The 21,330-nt window shown below is 30.7% G+C and overlaps 1 protein-coding gene across 4 annotated transcripts in view; it reads right to left on the reverse strand.

The window, feature by feature from the left end:
- Window positions 1–21,330, reverse strand: part of DAAM (disheveled-associated activator of morphogenesis-like protein) — a 91,508-nt gene that overhangs the window by 29,884 nt on the left and 40,294 nt on the right. Inside the window, exon 1 of one of the 4 annotated variants that reach the window (XM_088042712.1) lies at window positions 3,007–3,244. The exons of the other annotated variants lie outside the window; for them this stretch is intronic. Within the exon in view, the coding sequence (XP_087898838.1) occupies window positions 3,007–3,054 (48 nt within the window). The 5' untranslated portion in view covers window positions 3,055–3,244. Of the gene's footprint in view, window positions 1–3,006; window positions 3,245–21,330 lie in introns of those variants that run through there. 4 annotated transcript variants of the gene reach the window in all.

Genomic DNA, 21,330 nt, shown 5'->3' on the forward strand with positions numbered 1-21,330 from the left:
CAAGACTTGTAAACTCCACAAATTTGGTTATAGTGGCATTAAAATTGAAGAACTTACAGGTCGTTAAAATTTTTGGTCAAAAATCAAAAGTTTTTCTTTGCTCCTCGAAATCAGAATTTCTAAAAAATCTCTTTTTCGGTCTAAATTTTTCTAAATCGACACTCTTAATAAGGCAGTCCAGAGTGATAATCTCCCCTTAATGTCGTTAAAATCGCATAAAAAATAAAGAAATTACAGGATCTAAAAAAAATTGGTGGCATTTTTTGATCCTAAAACGAACATTTCTAAAAATTCCACTTTTTGATATAAATTTTTGCAAATTAGTGATATTACTAAAACAAACAAACGAAACAACTTGCATAAATTTCGTTTCTGTCGCACTAAAAATAACGAAACGACAGTGTTGACAATATAGACATTTTCACAGTTGTTCAAATAAAAATTTCTAAATATTCTCCTTGTTGATCTAAATTTTTCTAAATCGGTACTTTTAATTAGACAGGCAAGACTTGTAAACTCCACAAATTTGGTTATATTGTCATTAAAAATGAAGAACTTACAGGTCGTTAAAATTTTTGGTCAAAAATCAAAAGTTTTTCTTTGCTCTTCGAAATCAAAATTTCTAAAAAAATCTCCTTTTTGATCTAAATTTTTTTAAATAGGTACTTTTAAGAAGACTGGTAAGACTTATAAACTCCACAAATTTGGTTATAGTGGCATTAAAAATGAAGAACTTACAGTTCGTTAAAATTTTTGGTCAAAAATCAAGTTTTTCTTTGCTCTTCGAAATCAAAATTTCTAAAAAATTTCTTTTTCGATCAAAATTTTTCTAAATCGACACTCTTAATAAGGCAGTCGAGAGTGATAATCTCCACAAATGTCGTTAAAATCGCAAATAAATAAAGAAATTACAGAATCTAAAAAAATGGTGACATTTTTTTGGTCTTAAAACGAAAATTTCTAAAAATTCGACTTTTTGATCTAAATTTTTGCAAATTAGTGATATTACTAAAACAAACAAACGAAACAACATGCATAAATTTCGTTCCTGTCGCACTAAAAATAACGAAACGACAGTGTTGACAATATAGACATTTTCACAGTTGTTCAAATAAAAATTTCTAAATATTCTCCGTTTTGATCTAAATTTTTCTAAATCGGTACTTTTAATTAGACAGGCAAGACTTGTAAACTCCACAAATTTGGTTATATTGTCATTAAAAATGAAGAACTTACAGGTCGTTACAATTTTTGGTCAAAAATCAAAAGTTTTTCTTTGCTCTTCGAAATCAAAATTTCTAAAAAAATCTCCTTTTTGATCTAAATTTTTCTAAATCGGTACTTTTAATAAGACTGGCAAGACTTATAAACTCCACAAATTTGGTTATAGTGGCATTAAAAATGAAGAACTTACAGGTCGTTAAAATTTTTGGTCAAAAATCAAAAGTTTTTCTTTGCTTCTTGAAATCAGAATTTCTAAAAAATCTCTTTTTCGGTCTAAATTTTTCTAAATCGACACTCTTAATAAGGCAGCCGAGAGTGATAATCTCCACAAATGTCGTTAAAATCGCAAAAAAATAAGGAAATCACAGGTTCTTAAAAAAAATTGGTGACATTTTTTGGTCTTAAAACGAAAATTTCTAAAAATTCGACTTTTTGATCTAAATTTTTGCAAATTAGTGATATTATTAAAACAAACAAACGAAACAACATGCATACATTTTGTTTCTGTCGCACTAAAAATAACGAAACGACAGTATTGACAATATAGACATTTTTACAGTTGTCCAAATAAATATTTCTAAATATTCTCCTTTTTGATTTAAATTTTTCTAAATCGGTACTCTTAATAAGACAGGCAAGACTTATAAACTCCGCTAATTTGGTTATAGAGGCATTAAAAATGAAGAACTTACAGGTCGTTAAAATTTTTGGTCAAAAATCAAAAGTTTTTCTTTGCTCCTCCAAATCAAAATTTCTAAAAAATCTCTTTTTCGGTCTAAATTTTTCTAAATCGACATTCTTAATAAGAAAGTCGAGAGTGATAATATCCCTCTAAATGTCGTTAAAATCGCATAAAAAATGAAGAAATTACAGGATCTAAAAAAAAATGGTGGCATTTTTTGGTCTTAAAACGAAAATTTCTAAAATTCGACTTTTTGATCTAAATTTTTGCAAATTAGTGATATTACTAAAACAAACAAACGAAACAACATGCATAAATTTCGTTCCTGTCGCACTAAAAATAACGAAACGACAGTGTTGACAATATAAACATTTTCAGTTGTTCAAATAAAAATTTCTAAATATTCTCCGTTTTGATCTAAATTTTTCTAAATCGGTACTTTTAATAAGACAGGCAAGACTTATAAACTCCACAAATTTGGTTATAGTGGCATTAAAAATGAAGAACTTACAGTTCGTTAAAATTTTTTGTCAAAAATGAAAAGTTTTTCTTTGCTCCTCGAAATCAAAATTTCTAAAAAATCTCTTTTTCGGTCAAAATTTTTCTAAATCGACACTCTTAATAAGGCAGTCGAGAGTAATAATCTCCACAAATGTCGTTAAAATCGCAAAAAAAAAGAAATCACAGGTTCTTAAAAAAAATTGGTGACATTTTTTGGTCTTACAAATGGATTTTGTAATAAATTTGAATAAGTTTGGATGGCTTGAGTAAAGAAATCACCTCGAAATGTAGACCGAAATGTGAAAAAACCATTATTTAACTAATTTTTCATAAAAATTGGAGATGGACCCTTATGCTTCTGAGGTATCGAATTAATTGCCTGATTAATTAACGAAATTCTGTGCTAAAACGCCAGTTTTTACGCAAAACGGGTTTGTCAACACGAGACCATCCCAATAATAAAGTGTGTCAAAAATGACAAAAATTACCATTTTAATCTAGATCTGCCCAAAAAACTGTCCTTTGAAGTAACCGATTACCTCATTCTTTCATAATAAGCTAAAGCCGCATTTTGATTAGAGTAATTAGAGAGAATTTACCATGTGGATTTTATCCATAATTTCAGTAATCTGCTCCTTGCTGCACATGATTCCAATTTTTTCGTCGACACAAAAAACCACTTTAACTAAATTTCATCGTCTCGAAACATTATAATCTGCACAGCCCGCGCTGACACTTCTTGTATCGCGGCACCGCTTACACTGAACACAACAGGTGAGTCGCAGAGTTAGTAACACGAGCCATTTACCTGGACAGGTGTACGCAGATACGAATACGATCTATGGCTAACTCCAAGAGGATGACCCACTTGCGATCGTGGCGCCACAACTCGAGAAAGTCAACGATTGAATAATTACACCAGGAAATTTGGAGATTGATCGGAAGAGATTTTTCAGAGAGGAGCGCATTCTTCCGAAGAAAACGGACGTGTTTTGTGAGGAGATAATTGCTGGGTTTCTTTGCCTTGATAAGTTTTTTCGAAATGTTTTGCTCTTTCAACTTTGCTCGCCGCTGATTCAAACCAGTTTGAAGAAAAGTGTTTTCCTCAATTAGTCATTTATTAATAAATCCAAGAAGGTCGCTCTAAATCCCGAGAATTTTTTTCCGATATTCTTCAAGTTTTATCTCGACTCGCGCGTACTTCCTGAATTCCTCAGGATAATCCTTGGGGCTTGTCAACTGTATCACAATAATTATCGCAACACAAATGATATCGCCTTAACGCACTTCGCTCAATCGCCTTGAACGAGAAAGGAAAGAAGAATTCTTTGTAGAATCGCAGAGTCTGGAGGTGCAGCTTTTTCCAGAGCATAAATGTTAACCATTTGTGCAATCAATGCCCAAATGTCAACAATTTCTATTGTGTCATTAATTACCACGATACCTCTTGAAAAAAGCCGCAAAAATCGACAATTTTATCGAGTTTACGCAAGTTTTCAGCGGTCACGATTCGACAATTTCACTCGTATGTGTAACATAAATTCAGATAATAAACTCGATGAAAATGTCAGACCAAATCACGAAATTACCCTCGACTATTGAAATTGCACGCGAAAGTTCGAATAAAATTCGTTCTAGTTGCGGCCCCAAAAATCGGTCTATTAAGTAAGTCGACCTCGTCGATTTATCTCAGATTTTCGGGAAAAAACGGGAAATTTCTCTTTTCTCTTTGTTCCAGATGTAAATGAAGTGCACTTCTATGTCCTGCCAGGTCGATCATGTTAGTCACTTAATAGAACATGAAAAAAGAATTTTCCGTAATTTTATTTAGTTTACAGTCCGATTCGCACGTTTTTCTTCCTACAAAATCGTACCTACTTTTGTCCACCTGTTATCACCATTGTGGTATTTTCCAGGTATGAATATTTATACTCCTATAATTGTCGATAATTGCCGCCGCATTCTTTGGGACCACAGAAGAAGGTAAATCGAGAAAACTAGTTTCGAATGTTAATTTAATTCGTTTGTAATAAAAATGCAAAGTCTTTGGCATGGAAAATTAAATTATTTTGTAACACGGCTGCGTCATTCCGTTCCTGCTTTGTGGTTCTTCAAATATTGAGGTTAACAGTATTGAAAACCCATACAAAAGCAAAAGTACTAATTATATCACCTTCATTAAAGAGAAAGTAAAATCGTGTAAAATTGAATTAACACATTAAATGGTTGAAACGTCTGAAATTGAACTGGAAGAGGCCGATTTTTCAAGAGGAGCGATCACGCTAGGCCTAATAACGCCAGTGCAGGAATTTATCGAGAACAGCAGGCGAGCTCTTACTTTTTCTCTTTAATTTTCTCATGCATATTTTAGAACTTTTATTATAAAAGAGTGAGCAATATATAGCGCCATTTTCTACATTTCTTAACAGCGCAGCAGGTTTCTGAGAAGTTTATTAGAAACTGCAGGAATTGCTCCCAATCAAGTGAGATTCTCAACTCAAAGAATTATTCTGCAGGGAAATATGAATCAAACCGGTCAGGGCCGGATTCAGAGATGTATTTCATCGACCATTTTTCTTTTCGATTTGGCTGAAATTTTTTCATCTTTTTCTACCCAATGAAAAGCAATTTTTTTCAAATTTTTTTGCCTAACCCAAAAAAATTATGAATTTTTCCAAGAAAATGGCTTTTTTAGGCGACTTAAACTTAAAATGGAATTTTTAGACCTCAAAAACGACCTGAAAGTAAGTCTTTTTTGGCCGCAAACATTTTTGGCCGATCTATGGTGGCGCCATCTATCCAAAGTTTTGCATATTACATCAAGATACTTACATTACCCCAATTTTATAATTATTTGGGTAAAATCAAATCGACAAACTGCTGGAAAGTGCAACAAAGACATGTTGAATTATTGAAAATGAATTAGCAGTGCTGCTGCAACATCAAAAAGCACATCAAACCCAATTCATACAAATTGTGAAGTTATACATGCCAAAACTGCTAATGTAAATAAAGAAAATATGAACTTTTTTGAAGGATTAATAAATATTTACAATTATTCAGTTGTTATAAATGATTAAAGCAATAAATCATAAATAAAAATTAATTAACTTGTAAATTTAATGATGTCGCCTAAAAAATCTTGTGTGTATCGCGGCCAAAAAGAGCCATTTTGCCATCGCCTTCTTTTTGGCCTCGACTATCGCTTCGGCCATTAAAAAAAGGCACACAAATAACTATTTTATTTTCAAATAGTTATAACTTTTTGGGACGTTTTTTTTCTTCAAATTTTTGTCTTGAAATGTACTTTTCAAAAACAATACGAAAAAATAATTAAGATAATAAGCTTAAATTTTCGCATTTTTTTAGAAAAACCGTTACTTTCTCGAAGTTCGCGATTTTTAATTTAAATTTTATTTTTTCAAAAAATAACTTTAATTAATTCGGTGATTATTCCCGCATATTCGAGAGTAAGCCGATTTATTTTCTATTTTTGTTATTTAATTAAAAAGATTTTTTTATTTTGTTTTAAGCTTTGTTTATACAATAAAATGAATGTAATTAAACGATTTTACAGGATTATATAGTATAAAATATATATATTCATTTTAAAACTATAATGACTAGGATTTATGTTGGATATAATTAACATTCAATGATTTTAAAAATATTGCACTAAATTATTTATTAGTTTTTTCTCTGCCGTTTAAATATTTTACATATTTTGTGTTCACAATATAAAAGAGCCGTAGACTTATAACATAAAACATATTCGCCTGGGTCTAGTAAACTGGCTGTAGGTAAGTCTGTACTTGTCATGGTTTTCGATCCAATTAATATATTAGATTGAAATCCTAGTTATTATAGATGTAGAATGAAACTATAAATTGAGTTTATAATCATCATGTAAAATCGTTTAATTGCATTCATTCTATTGTAAACCTTAAAAATAAATAAATTAAAAGTTTAAAAATTAAAAAAAAATAATTAAATAAAAAAAAAACGAAAAAAAAATCGGCCGACTTTGGGAATGATCGCAGAATTAATGGAAGTTTTTTTTAAGAAAATAAAACAAAAAATAAAAAATGTCGAACTGTGAGAAAATAACGGTTTTTCTCAAAAAAGGCGAAAAAGCAAAAAAGCTTTATCGAAAAACTACAATTCAACTTAAAATTTGTACAAAATTATAGAAAGTTAAGGTTTTTTTTTCTTTTCTAATTCCTACTCCAAATTTTTTCTTTGTCATGTAACTTCTAAATAGAAAGAGATAATAACTTGTTCTCAATCTTTATAATGTCGTATTGTAATTTAGTGCAAAAAAATGTCAAAAAGATTTTAAAACCGTCCGTTTTTCGAAATTTTTAACAGTTTTTCTCAAATATCTGGTAACTCTCCCGGCGACCTTTAAAAGCTAATTACCTTTCCAATGATATAATTACAATTTTTTATAATTTTAAATGTAGTTAAGTAAAACTGAAAAAAACTAAAGGGGTGGTTACTCAGAAAATCTTATTTTACAATTACCTCCGAGTCCTGACCTGATGAAGTAAAACGTACCTCGGATTTAGAATAAAATCGCAATTCTACATTTGAAATGACTGCTCTACTACAAATTTCGTGTATTATTATTAAGTCCTATGGACTTTTATAAAATTTTTGGTTCCTTCGCAAAATGAAAATTTATGTCCTAGATGGTTGTAATTTGGTATACACAATAAGATATCCAAACATAACAAGTTCTCCAAGTTTCATTAGAATAAAGCCAAAATTGCCGGAGTTTAGAGAAAGTTTCCAGAAATTTTTCAAAAAATATGATCACATTGAAGCCACTTTTACAAAATTAATTTCGTCTAAAATTTGTTGACTAGGAGAATTATTCTGTACGGAAATAAGAATCAAACACAGGAGTTTGTCGGAAATGCAGCGGCAATACCTGCATTGTTCGACAACCAGCAGGAATTGTTGATTAACTTTGATAATTAATTACTGTTAACTGTGTATTGTTTCTCTCATATTAAGTAACCATTCATGTTTTCTATACACGGAATTTGCTTGACACAACCTACAAACTAAACATTTTTTATTATTTTTTTATATTCCGCGTGAATCAAATTTTTACGACGACGCAGCAGGAATTTTGTCTTTTATTACCTTAATAATTGTCGTATTTAGCTAATTTACAATAAAAACACAAAAAATTCCCATCTCAAGCAGGCAGCAGGAATTCGCTCTGTAACCACACGCACCAAATAAGACCAGAGCTGAAGAGTGCAGTAAACACGGAGAAAATATCTTCATTTCTGCTAACATTTTCTTCCGGATTTTTGTTGTTTTTTGCAAAATGAGCTACAACTTTAGCAGGAATGTTAGTTAAACATTCTAGTTCACGTATCTTCGCCACTTTTTGAGGAATTCAAGTTCTTGATTCGCCACGAGATAAAAATTTCAGTTCTGCTTGCCCAACATTGCTGGTGAAATTACAACCAATTCCCATGTTTCCGCCTTATCAAAGCAATTGATAGCATAAACATATTATTCAGTTTCACCTTATGAAACAAGTTTCTGCACAATCCGAATTATCATTTTTATATAATCGCCATCCAAAACCACTAATTGTGTGATTATCTAATAATTCCTGCTAAAACGAACCGGACAAGTAAAATTCCAGCTGCGTTAAAATATGTACTTCGTGTTCGAAACAGCAATAAATGACTAGCAACACGGGTAATTCATTAAACTTGTGTGACAATGGGCATCAATTTTCCAATTCCTGCGCCATTAACATTTGAATTTATTCTCTCCGCTAGTGGGGAATTCACTTACAGGTTGCTTCTGAACCGTAAATCCCTCAGCAGGAATTTCTCCAGAACTTGATCTACATGTGAATGTTAGCTCATTCTTGTTCGAAATTGCCATTAATACCCCGCAGATTTGGTTATGGAAACAAAAGTAGACCACACCAATTCGATGAGTCATTGACGCGCGATATTTCATAATTCGTGTCGCCCTCATTATCGACACAACCCTTCTTTGTCAGTGAATACCATCAATCTCTGCTTATCCCGTTAGCAGTCGCTTTAATTAAAATTTTCATCGCGTGTATCGCCTTTAGCGGCGCGTTTGTATGCATAAGTCCTAGATCATGTCTCAAGAGATGGCTTTTCTAGAACACACGTAAAACTACGTGAGTCCTGATGGTGTTTGGACGAGACGTCGAGACGACGATGAATTTTTAATCGATGGGAACTGTTCCTCGTGACAGTTTTGGGTTTTTAATTGCTGGACGACCTTCAAACGATGCGAGTTGCGTGTCAAGTTTTAGGCGTGAAGTAAAAGTGTTGATTTTCAATTTTCCAGATGCGTAAACGAGCTGCTATTAGTAACATTAAATAATTAATCAGAAATCGAAAGCTGCGTTTGGGGCCTACTTTCACGTCGGAGATTTCCTGGATGCTCCCTTAATGGTTTCATATTCGCACACATCACAAATCCATTAGCGAGACTTTTAGAGAACGAGAATTTCATATCGACATTTTCACAATAAGCAATTCCTTTGTTCGGAATTTACAAAGAAATTATGAGAATAAAGAGGAAATCTATTTCGCTAGTCGATTCTAGAATCGATCTCCTAGAATCCTAGACAATTCTTGAAGCAAACGACTGGTGAGGACATTTCTACCAAAATTATTTGTTAATTTTGCGCCTCTTATGATTGTTATTGTCACTTTCATAACTGACCCATAATTATTAGTTCACACACTTCTATTGTCAACAATATTTTTTTTTAATGATAACGGACTGGACACAATATAATTCTCCTTCAAAATTGACACAATTTTAATCAAATTTTTGATATAGTCACCTTGTCTGGAAACAATTTTTTTGAAAAAGTTGCTTTTATGAATAATGTTGATTATATAGAAATAGAAATAAAAAATATTATTAGTGTTAGTAGACCAACAGCGAAAAATTAACAATAAAAGACAAGAAACAAATATTAAACAAATACCTTGCAAATACTAATATAGAAAACTACGAAGATTACCAATTGTGAAGAGCAAAAACAAACAGTAAGATAAAACAAGAAAAGAAAAGAACATGAAAAAAATAGCAGAAACATCCTTCAGAACGATAAACACTGTCTCTTCTGTTTTTGCATTTTTAACACGGTTATTTTAGCGACTGACAGTAGATGTGATTATATCGAATGACAGAAACTAAATTAGTTGACAATATCAAAGGTTGCTTATACCGGATGGAACAAAAAAATTAGACTTTTTTTATTTAAATTTAAATTTACCGCCAACACCTGAGAACTACCAACAATTTATCCAATTTGTCAAGCTTCTTCTGTGGCTTTTGCCACTAACTATCGAGATTCTCATCGTTTGAGTTGTTAAATTTTCAACAAGTTGTCTGCGAATGTACACTTTAAAAAAGGAAAACAGGTGGAAGTTTTCAACGCCTTGCCAAGCCAAGATTTTAATTGAACGCACGATATTTAAAAACAGAAGAAATATCAAAATTAATGGATTATACAGGGGGTGACAAAAATGTCGGAAGAACTCTTTACTACGTTCTTTAAAATCATCATTCTAATTTCTATTTTTTTTACCATGTTTTAAAGTCTCGTACCATTTTTTCTTCAGTGAAGCTTGAAAAAATAAAAAAAAACTTGTATTCAATAAGTTTGGACAATATTTCGGTACTTCAGAAGCATGGTCTATCTCCAATTTTTATGAAAAATTAAGTTAAATAATGTTTTTTATTACTCTTTACATTTTCTTTAAGACAGAGAAAAATTATTTTAGGTTTTCCTAAGGAACTAAGTACCACATCATGTTAGAAGAATAAAGAACCAACAATTTTGTTACTCAACTGATCTAAACTTACTCAAATTGATGATAAACGCAAGTATATTATTTCGAGATACTAAAGAAAAAAATCCGTGAATTGGAATATTCCATTAAAATGTTCGTTGTAAGACAATTTTTTTTTAAGAACCTGTAATTTCTTTATTTTTTAAGCGATTTTAACGAGATTTGTGGAGATTATCACTCTCGACCGCCGTTTTTAAGAGCGTCGATTTAGAAAAATTTAGACCGGAAAAGAGATTTTTAGAAATTTTGATTTCGAGGAGCAAAGAAAAACTTTTGACTTTTGACCAAAAAATTTAACGACCTGTAAGTTCTTTATTTTTAATACCACTATAACCAAATTTGTGGAGTTTATAAGTCTTGCCTGTCTTATTAAGAGTACCGATTTAGAAAAATTTAAATGAAAAACAAGAATATTTAGAAATTTTTATTTGGACAACTGTGAAAATGTCAGTTTTTTTCAACACTGTAATTCGTTATTTTTAGTGCGACAGGAACGAAATTTATGCTATTTTATTTGTTTGTTTTAGTAATTTCACTAATTGGCAAAAATGTACATAAAAAAGGCCAAAAAAATTACACCATTTTTTTTTAGATCGTGTAATTTCTTTATTTTTTATGAGATTTTAACGAAATTTGTGGGGATTGTCACTCTTAACTGTCCTATTTACAGTGCCGGTTTACAAAAATTTAGAGCGAAAAGGAGAATTTATAGAAATTTGTATTTCGAGCAGCTAAAAAAAATAAAAAATTTGAACGCGCTTTAATTTCGACATTTTTGGTGTCACAAAAACGAAATTTGGGAATCTTTTTAAGGTTGAATAGTCCATAAAAGTTGCTGAATTTGGGTTAATTTTAATATATCTTTGTTAGCCATTATTTCTAATAACGTATTACCTTTTTTTGTAAAAACATTGTTAATTTTTTTTGAAAGTTTCTATTACTAAGTGGGACTTAAATCCAGATAATCAAATTTTTCTTAGAAGCTTAAGGAACTAATTGAAAAAATACGCCCAAAAATTATTTTGGGATCAAAGGTTACGACTATTACGCACGATTTCAAATAAATAGTCATCAATAACTCGCAATTTGCACTAAAATTGCATATTATAACACCACCGTGATTTTTTAGAATTCCTGTTTTCTTAATTTTCTCAAAACTATAATTTATGGAGATAAACCCATATGCTTCTGAGGTATCGATTTGTTTCATATGTATTTAAAACTTGAAACGATGTTTTTGCTGATTTTTCTCTTAATTCGATTTAATTAATAGTAAATACATTTTTTTACCTATTTTTCGGCATTGATGAATAAATATTATTCCTTTAGACTTTCTGAGCACACTTCTTTCACAATTCTTCTTTCTTTCATAGCTTTCTTCAATGATTGAGGACATTTTTGACCTAATATTTACTTCTTATTTCTTGTTTTGCTGCCTTTTTTCACCTTTAATCTGTACATTCTTTTAAGTTAAACCGTATTTTGTTAATTTTTTTATAAAGTCGAATTTTTGAGAAGAAAACTTTTTTCCGCAGCCTTTTTTTTACGTTTTACCTCTGAGTCAATACCTAGATAACATAGGTGAAGAAAGATCATGTAAAAGTCTTGAATTTAAGTGTTTTTAAAAAATAAAAAAATATGATAACGGACAGAACAATTATTAAAAATTGAAATTATTTGTTTCTCATTATTTCATCTTTAAGCGATTAAAACTGTGAAACAAAACTGTATTATTTAAACAAAGAAATTAAAAGATCAAATTCTTTTAAAAGTGGAAACTGTACTAATATTATTAACAATTTTACATATTTTATACAAAATATTTCATAGAAAATACATATATGTATGTTAAAATATAAACCACAATATCTATTGCACGTGTTGTAAAAATCATAATGTAAAAATTGGCCGCCAAAGTAGTTTCCGTCATGTAATGGCTGTGACTCAGAAAAAAAAAATCGTAAAATAATTCTCGTTTTTTCTTTGACCTGAAACTGCACCTGCAATCTTATCTATCTCACCCTCATTTCTCCCAACAATTATAACAGCCAAACCCACATCTTGTAGATTACCATAGTGAACATTATAAATTATACTAATTATATGTACAAGTAATTGAACGGCGTTAAACCGATTAGAATTACATATTTATTGCACGTAATAACCGACTGCCAATAGTTTCTTTTGTATGCATAATGCGATAATAGCAACACCCAATTATTTTTACCCCAAATTTAGAATTGTGCTTACATAAAGCATTGTTACCATGAAGAGAATTTATTTCACTCTTCCATATTTAGTGTGATATTGCTTGCGTAAAGACCTCAAAAACTAGATTTTATAAGCCTCCCAGGCGATTTACCGTACGCTGTTAATCCCAATCGGTTGTCATAATTAATTACGAGTTTTAACACTGAATTAATTAAGACGCTCGGTATTTCAAGATCCGCATTCGTCCAGTATGACACTGCTCTAAAAATTCAGTCCGAAGCCCACAGTGTCCAGTAAATCATCGATTTTATGTCGCCTTATGATAAATCGTTGGTTTTATGACTCCATCCCACTTTGTGCCCGTCTACATTAAAATTTATAAGGTGCTCTCACACGTTCGAATATCTTCTCGTCGCATTTGTAAATAAATATTGTGTAATTCATTGCACTTACAAATTACTTACACACCTTGCAAGTCGTGGTCGATGGCATTCTTTACCGCAGAAAAATCGATTTGTCTAGAAATATTCGCTTTGGGACGTTGGTGGAAATAGTTATTTAATAAACTAGTGTGTTAATAAAGGCGATTAATAATCGAAACTGTTTAAAACACGAATGAGCGACAGCGAGTGAGATTATTAATCGCCCATTAACAAACGAGTTGATTACAACGTTTTTCCGACGATCGTCGCAATAACATTCATATTTTCATTTGGATTCAATTAGATCTAATTCTATAATAACTTTTTTCGAATTTGCCGCTTTAATAGTGGGTCCATTAAAGTACTCAATTTGGAGTCGTTTATAGGTATAGTATATCCAGTGAAAGATTGGGACATTTCGACAGTTAACATATAGGTTGGCAGCAAATTATGCTACAAAATTCACTAAAAACACTAAATTCCTACGCGAAATGGGTTGACAGGGTTGTCAATAACTAGGGTTATTTTGTTATTTTAAATTTCGCGCGTATGGAACACTTTTTATTGCGCAGATTTAGTGACTTTTCTTTCATTCAAACTCTCACTGTATGAACTATATCTATAAAAGAACTCAAAGTAGGAAATTTTGTTTTTTAAGAATTGGCAGAACTATTTAGTCTGGCTGTCACCTGCATCCTGTCAAGTTCTTGGTCAATTTGGATTTTACGATTCGTGTTTAATAAATCGCTGCGTGAATAAAAAATGTATCAATATAATTGAATTGTCCTTTGCGGCCAACAATAATTGTACCTAAATATAATAGATGTGAATACTGGTTGTGAGGTTAAGTTACGTTAAGTCAAAATTCAGTGATAGTGAAACTCAATAAATGTCAAATTTTAAATTGAATTTGAAAATCAAGTGGCAAGTCGTGGTTACAAAACCATTACCAATCGTGTAAAACGAAAAGTCTTAGAATTAGAAAATTTAAATTTTTTATTAAAAAAATAGTGCAAATTCGAAAATTGGCATTGGTGCACTCGCCACCAAAGTGGCCATTATAAAACACGTTCTTTAATATACTATTATTTTTTCCTTGGATTTCACAATGTTTACAATCATACAAGGTGTTTATAAATGTTTCTAGCATCAAGGGTAGCTATGAAATGTCAAAGAAATTTGCCGCTCATTACAAATGCGTGTTTCGATTTTCCAACTGACATTTGCAGTTAACTCCAAACATAGAGCAAAGTTAATTTTGAGAAATAAACTGTTCTAGCTGTCGTTCACAACCTAAAATCAAAAACTTGGACACAAAACCGCAATTAAAACGTCATTGAAGTAAGTAACAGTATAAGTAATTTTCAAGATATACTATATTTCAGAATTATTGACATCTCGGTAGGCCATGTCTGTGTAAAACGCCTCTAACAATGTGAACGACTTTTAGCATTTTGGTTCTAAAACTGTCAATGTAACATTTTGAGGTTATGAAGTAAATTACTTTTTTAAGCTAATGGATTGATATTTTAATCAGATTCTGAATCTACCATCATAATTCAGATTTCTTCTGCTTCAGATTCCAGTTCCTCTTCAGAATCTGATGAATCCGATTCTAAGTTGACGTGACACACATTACATACACATAGGGATAAATATAAATCTAAAAACACTAAATACGCTTATATTAGAAGATTCTGCCAACATAAATTTAAATTTCCAAGGCACACTGAGATGTCAATAATTCTGAAATATAGAATAGTTATATTCACTAGAAAAACAAAGCGGCAAAATAGTGTACGATAGGAATTCCAGAGCCACCTTTGATGCTAGAAACATTTATTAATGGAACAATTATTGAAGGTACACATACGGCTGCTATGAATGTAATCAACATTTTCTAAGTTAGAAGAAGAAACAGTTAGGACTGATTTTGTTGCTTCCTCTTTGCTACCCATGTTTTCCACTGGCAATTGTGGCCCTGATGTATTAGAACTGGTGTTTATATTACTGCCACCTTCACCCAATATTGTTGTTGCAACATTAGTCTTATTTTCAATAGATGCTTCTATATAGCCTTCTGCTACTGAAGTCGATTTCCACCCACCATGTCTCTTGATCGTTGCAAAATCGGCTCCTGCATTGGACAATATGAAGCAGAAGATCGGCGAAAACAATGACGTGTATATAAATTTGATGTGGGTAGCTTCATGAACATCGGGGAATTTTTCCAAGAGTATTGGCTGGGTTGAACATTTATTTTTGCAATAATAAATGAAGAACCTAAATATTATGAGGAGTGTGTCTAGGACGCAGGGCAGAATACTTCCTGTATAACTGTAGGTAACTTGGCAAGTTCTCATTATCCACAATAGTGAATAAACGGTTTGTTTTAGTTTTAATATTCTGTACTGTTATGAGTAATTTGGTTTTAAGGTCTTGAATACTGTCTACTGTCAAATGTAACAATTCTATTGCTACTCCTATTATTAACGTCACCTGAAAAATGTGTATACAGGGTGTTATGGAAATGAGTGCGCAAAATTAAACTGGTAAAACAACTCACCATATGCAACATCTTTTCTTAATAAAAAAATTCCAAAATGCTTTCGTTTTCGAATCAAAAATTAATGAAAATTTGCTGTTAAAACCGTACCCGCCTGTGCATTAAAGATACTAACGTTTATCTGTGCGCTAAATTAAGGGCGGAAAAAGGCGAAATTCAAAATGTGGTTACGGAAAAAAAATATCTAGAAAAGTTGGACATCTTGATGCGTTCTGACCAGTTAAATTTTGTGTATTTAATTTCATAACACCCTATTACAAATTTGTTGAATAAATTTTTTTTACATTCCCAAAATTTTTTACTTTTACTTAAAATTAATAGTTCTAAACACCACCGCAAATTAGTTTAAAATAGTCATTAATAAAGTGTTTTACAGGCGGACTGATAACGCAGAGTTTTTTATGCTTTTTTGTTCTTTAATTTTATAGCAATTCAGTGGTAGGTGGGCGACTCGTCAAAATATAGTCTGGAGCTTCAGAAATGAACTTTTCTATTTCATGCTTTTCCAAGATCTTTGATTGTTTTGGAACATATCTTTCCATTTGACGTTTTATAAAGGAAATTATTTTATAATATTTGCTTATATCAATGTTTTGTTTTACAACGTGTTTATAAATGTTTCTAGTATCAAGGGGGGCTTTAAAATGTCAAAGAAATTTGCCGCTTATTACAAATGAGGATTTAGATTTTTCAACTGACATTTGTAGTTAACCTCAATCATGGAGAAAAGTAAGTTTTGAAAAAAAAAACTGTTCTAGTTGTGGTTTTAAACCTAAAAATCATAAACTTGGGCACAAAACCGTAAATGAAACGTCATTGGCGTAAGTGGCATTATAACTAATTTTCAGGATAGTTATATTCACTATGAAAACAAAGCGGCAAAGTAATGTATGACAGGAATTCCAGAGCCAACTTTGATGCTAGAAACATTTATAAACATCTTGTGTATTTAGTGTTGAGTTCAACATTGACTATTTAGGCCAGAATGAGGCCAGCAGACACTTGAGATATCAGAGAAATATTCTAATATAATGTTTTCTGAACAATATTTAACCTCCTTGTTTTTCCACCATACATGAATTTTTCATACGTTTTTTCATACTTCGATTGGGGTTTTTTCGGCAACAGATTTGTTGTTGCGATGTTGCAAATGTCGACATCCATTATTATAAAATAAACACTAAAAACGAAAGAACACAAAGAAAACACAATTTTTTGTTGTCGGAACAAAAAAACACAAAGTCGGTTGTTAGGTTAGGTTAAATAATAAAGACGAATCAAGATGGCTATATCGATACTGGAGTGTATATTTAATATCGAAAAGAAAATCGATGTAAATTTAATAAAAAAATATTACGTATCATCGTTGTGGTAAAATTTCAGTTTGATAAATCAAAAAATATAAAAATTTTCTATGAGCTTAAAACTAAGGTTTGTACAGAGATAACCCATTTTTGATTAATTTGTGATTTCGATATACATATGTATTTCGATGTACAGCGCTGGGATTAGAGTCATCATCGAAATGAATCGACACTTCCATGTGGTAAAATACAAATGACATAAATGCTTGGTAAAGTGATTCATTAACGCATTCATTTTAAAAAGAAATCTTGCAAATAAAGTAACTTTAATGTTAGATCGTCGAAAAACAATATTATCGCCGAGAGAAAGCGAAAGAACGGGCTCCAATTTCGACAATTAATCAATATTTCATGAAGATCTTCCATAACAAAATCGTCGATTCGCACGATTTTTACGCAATAAAAACGTTACTTTTACGACGCTTTTAACACCCCGAAAAGTTAATTTTATTGTTGCAATAATTGGACGATCGAAGCTTGCTCTTGTTTTAGCTCCCAGGCAGATAATTAATTATTTTCTGACAAATAACCGAGTTTCTTCTTTCACTTGTGGGTCTAAAAAATGTTTGTTTATTTCAATCTAACAGTTCGCCCATTATCCTAAAAATTAAATTGCTCTTGAATATAAAATTGTGATAATTTTCCACCAACAGACTGTAAAATTACTGTTGTAAAATAAAATGATTCAGTGATTCAAACTGCTGAAAATGACAGTCTAATTTGGTTCTTGTCCTAAAACGCAGACAATTAACACGATTCAATAATCGTTTCTTGGATTGCTAACGTACAAAGTGCATCATTAATCGTCCATTAGTAATGAGGTCTTTACGACTCTCCTATCAGTGGGTTAAATGGATGAAACGGAAGTTGGAACATAAAAATAATGAACTTTTATTGTCAAACCCCCATAACACGAAAAATGTTATCATCCGTTTTCTCCCGGCTTTCACCGCAATTTCACGATAAGTGGAAGCATTTCCAAACAAAAAACCACACTAAAATTCAAACAACATGTAAATGATCAGAAAATTGGAAAATCATCGGCGCCACGTTCCATCAACTCCAATCACTCGAAGAATTTTGGAAAAAATGTAGAGAAATTACTTGAACTGATGTTATCTCTAAAATTAGGTTACATGATCTGTTTTCACCACTTGCACAAAAAGACTTATCAGCAGTCTCATCGGACACACCTTACCCACCTGGTGAAAATAAGAATTGTACGAGTGATGCTTAACAATTAGGATTTCTGGGAAAAAGACGCATAAAATCGTAGGTGTGACTATCAAGGTTGGTGAGGTGCAATGTCAGACACGGATTTGGAACACTGCCAAAGACTGCCGGGTTCAACAACATATCATAAACTGTTGCAGAGTTTGCCGAGACAATTTCAACGTTTCCTAGTTCATGCAAATGCGGTTGGAAATGATTAATTGCGCCGATTAAGAAATGGTGCAATTAGATTAGAAAATATGTCGGGGCGATGATTGATTGCGAGTACAATGAAAAAGTCGGGGTTTTGTTTTCTTCGGTCTTGGGGGAGATGGAGAAATAAGAAAAAAGAGCTTTTGTTGCACCTGCAGTCTATGAAAAGAGGCAGGTGGATTGTAACACTTGGGCAGACTATTAGCATGATTAGTAACACTGCCAAAATTAGAATAGAGCGGAAGGAAACGAACGCGATAAAAGTTATTTTTTTTAGATTGTGATGATTTTAAAAGAATTTGACATGTTAGCTTGGAATTTCTATTTAATTTTTACCCTTCGAAAATTTTGTAGAAGTGATTTCAAAATCGATTATTCCGTCACTTTTAAGGTCTCATTCTGTAAACTCTTAAAAAATTGGTAATTTTGGCTCTATGGTGATGAAATTTGTAGAACTTTGTATGTTTTGACTGTAATCTGATTTTAGAAATTTTTATTTTGAGAAGAAACCAAAAATTGCCAACATTTTTCGTAAAGACCCATAATTTTAATAATTTTGGCCCTATCGTGATGGAATTTACGAAACTTGCTATGTCTAAACTGTTAATTAAATGAGCGAAATGAGAACACTCTAGTGTAAAAGACATATTTTAGAAAAATTTTTTTAAGAACGCACCAAAAATTTCCAATATTTTTCATAAAGACTCATAATTTTGGTAATTTTTGCCCTATGGTGATGAAATTTACGGAACTTATTATATTTAAACTGATAATTAAATGAGCGAAATTACAACTCTATTGTAAAAGACATATTGTAGAAATTTTCTTTTTAGAATGCACCAAAAATTCCTAAAACTTTTCATAAAGATTCATTCTACTTATAATTTTGGTAATTTTGGCTCTATGGTAGTGAAATTAACGGAACTTATTGTACTTAAACTATTGATTGAATAAGCCAAATTACAGAAATAAAGTGTAGAAAAGAATAATTTTAGAAATTTTCTTTTTAAGAACGCGCCAAAAATTCACAATATTTTTTATGAAATTAACAGAACTTATTATACCTAAATTGTAGATTGAATAAGCCAAATTACAAAAATAAAGTGTAAAAAACACAAATTTTAGGATTTTTTTTTTAAGAACGCGCCAAAAATTCACAATATTTTTCATGAACACTCATAATTTTGGTAATTTTGGTCCTATGGCGATAAAATTTACGAAACTTATTATGTACAAACTGTTAATTAAATGAGCAAAATTACAACAATCTAGTATAAAAAAGACATAATTTAAAAATTATCTTTTTACGAACACACCAAAAATTAACAACATTTTTCATAAAGATTCATTCTACTCATAATTTTGGTAATTTTGGCTCTATGGTAGTGAAATTAACAGAACTTATTATACCTAAATTGTAGATTGAATAAGCCAAATTACAAAAATAAAGTGTAAAAAAGACAAATTTTAGGATTTTTTTTAAGAACGCGCCAAAAGTTCACAATATTTTTCATGAACACTCATAATTTTGGTAATTTTGGCTCTATGGTAATGAAATTAACGAAACTTATTATACTTAAACTGTTGATTAAATTAGGCAAATTACAAAAATAAAATGTAGAAAAGACAAATTTTAGAAATCTTGTTTTTAAGAACGCGCCAAAAATTTACAATATTTTTCCATGAACACTCATAATTTTGGTAATTTTGGCCCTATGGTGATGAAATTTACGAAATTTATTATGTTCAAACTGTTAATTAAATGAACCAAATTACAATAATCTAGTGTAAAAAAGACATAATTTAGAAATTTTCTTTTTAAGAACGCACCAAAAATTACCAAAATTTTTCATAAAGACTCATTCTACTTATAATTTTGGTAATTTTGGCTCTATGGTAATGAAATTAACGAAACTTATTATACTTAAACTGTTGATTAAATTAGGCAAATTACAAAAATAAAATGTAGAAAAGTCAAATTTTAGAAATTTTCTTTTTAAGAACGCGCCAAAAATTCACAATATTTTTCAAAAAGACTCATAATTTTGGTAATTTTGGCCCTATGGTGATAAAATTTACGAAACTTATTATGTACAAACTGTTAATTAAATGAGCGAAATTACAACAATCTAGTATAAAAAAGACATAATTTAGAACTTATCTTTTTGAGAACGCACCAAAAAAAAATTACCAAAATTTTTCATAAAGACTCATTCTACTTATAATTTTGGTAATTTTGGCTCTATGGTAATGAAATTAACGAAACTTATTATACTTAAACTGTTGATTAAATTAGGCAAATTACAAAAATAAAATGTAGAAAAGACAAATTTTAGAAATCTTGTTTTTAAGAACGCGCCAAAAATTTACAATATTTTTCCATGAACACTCATAATTTTGGTAATTTTGGCCCTATGGTGATGAAATTTACGAAACTTATTATGTACAAACTGTTAATTAAATGAGCGAAATTACAATAATCTAGTGTAAAAAAGACATAATTTAGAAATTTTCTTTTTAAGAACGCACCAAAAAAAAATTACCAAAATTTTTCATAAAGACTCATTCTACTTATAATTTTGGTAATTTTGGCTCTATGGTAATGAAATTAACGAAACTTATTATACTTAAACTGTTGATTAAATTAGGCAAATTACAAAAATAAAATGTAGAAAAGGCAAATTTTAGAAATCTTGTTTTTAAGAACGCGCCAAAAATTCACAAAATTTTTCCATGAACACTCATAATTTTGGTAATTTTGGCCCTATGGTGATGAAATTTACGAAACTTATTATGTTCAAACTGTTAATTAAATGAACCAAATTACAATAATCTAGTGTAAAAAAGACATAATTTAGAAATTTTCTTTTTAAGAACGCACCAAAAATTACCAAAATTTTTTATAAATATTCATTCTACTCATAATTTTGGTAATTTTGGCTCTATGGTAATGCAATTAACGGAACTTATTATACTTAAACTGTTAATTAAATTAGGCAAATTACAAGAATAAAATGTAGAAAAGTCAAATTTTAGAAATTTTCTTTTTAAGAAC

The sequence above is a fragment of the Gnatocerus cornutus genome, chromosome 8 (assembly GCF_029298725.1).
Source record: "Gnatocerus cornutus isolate USDA-ARS CGAHR chromosome 8, icGnaCorn1.1, whole genome shotgun sequence".
NCBI classification, from domain to species: Eukaryota; Metazoa; Arthropoda; class Insecta; order Coleoptera; family Tenebrionidae; genus Gnatocerus; species Gnatocerus cornutus.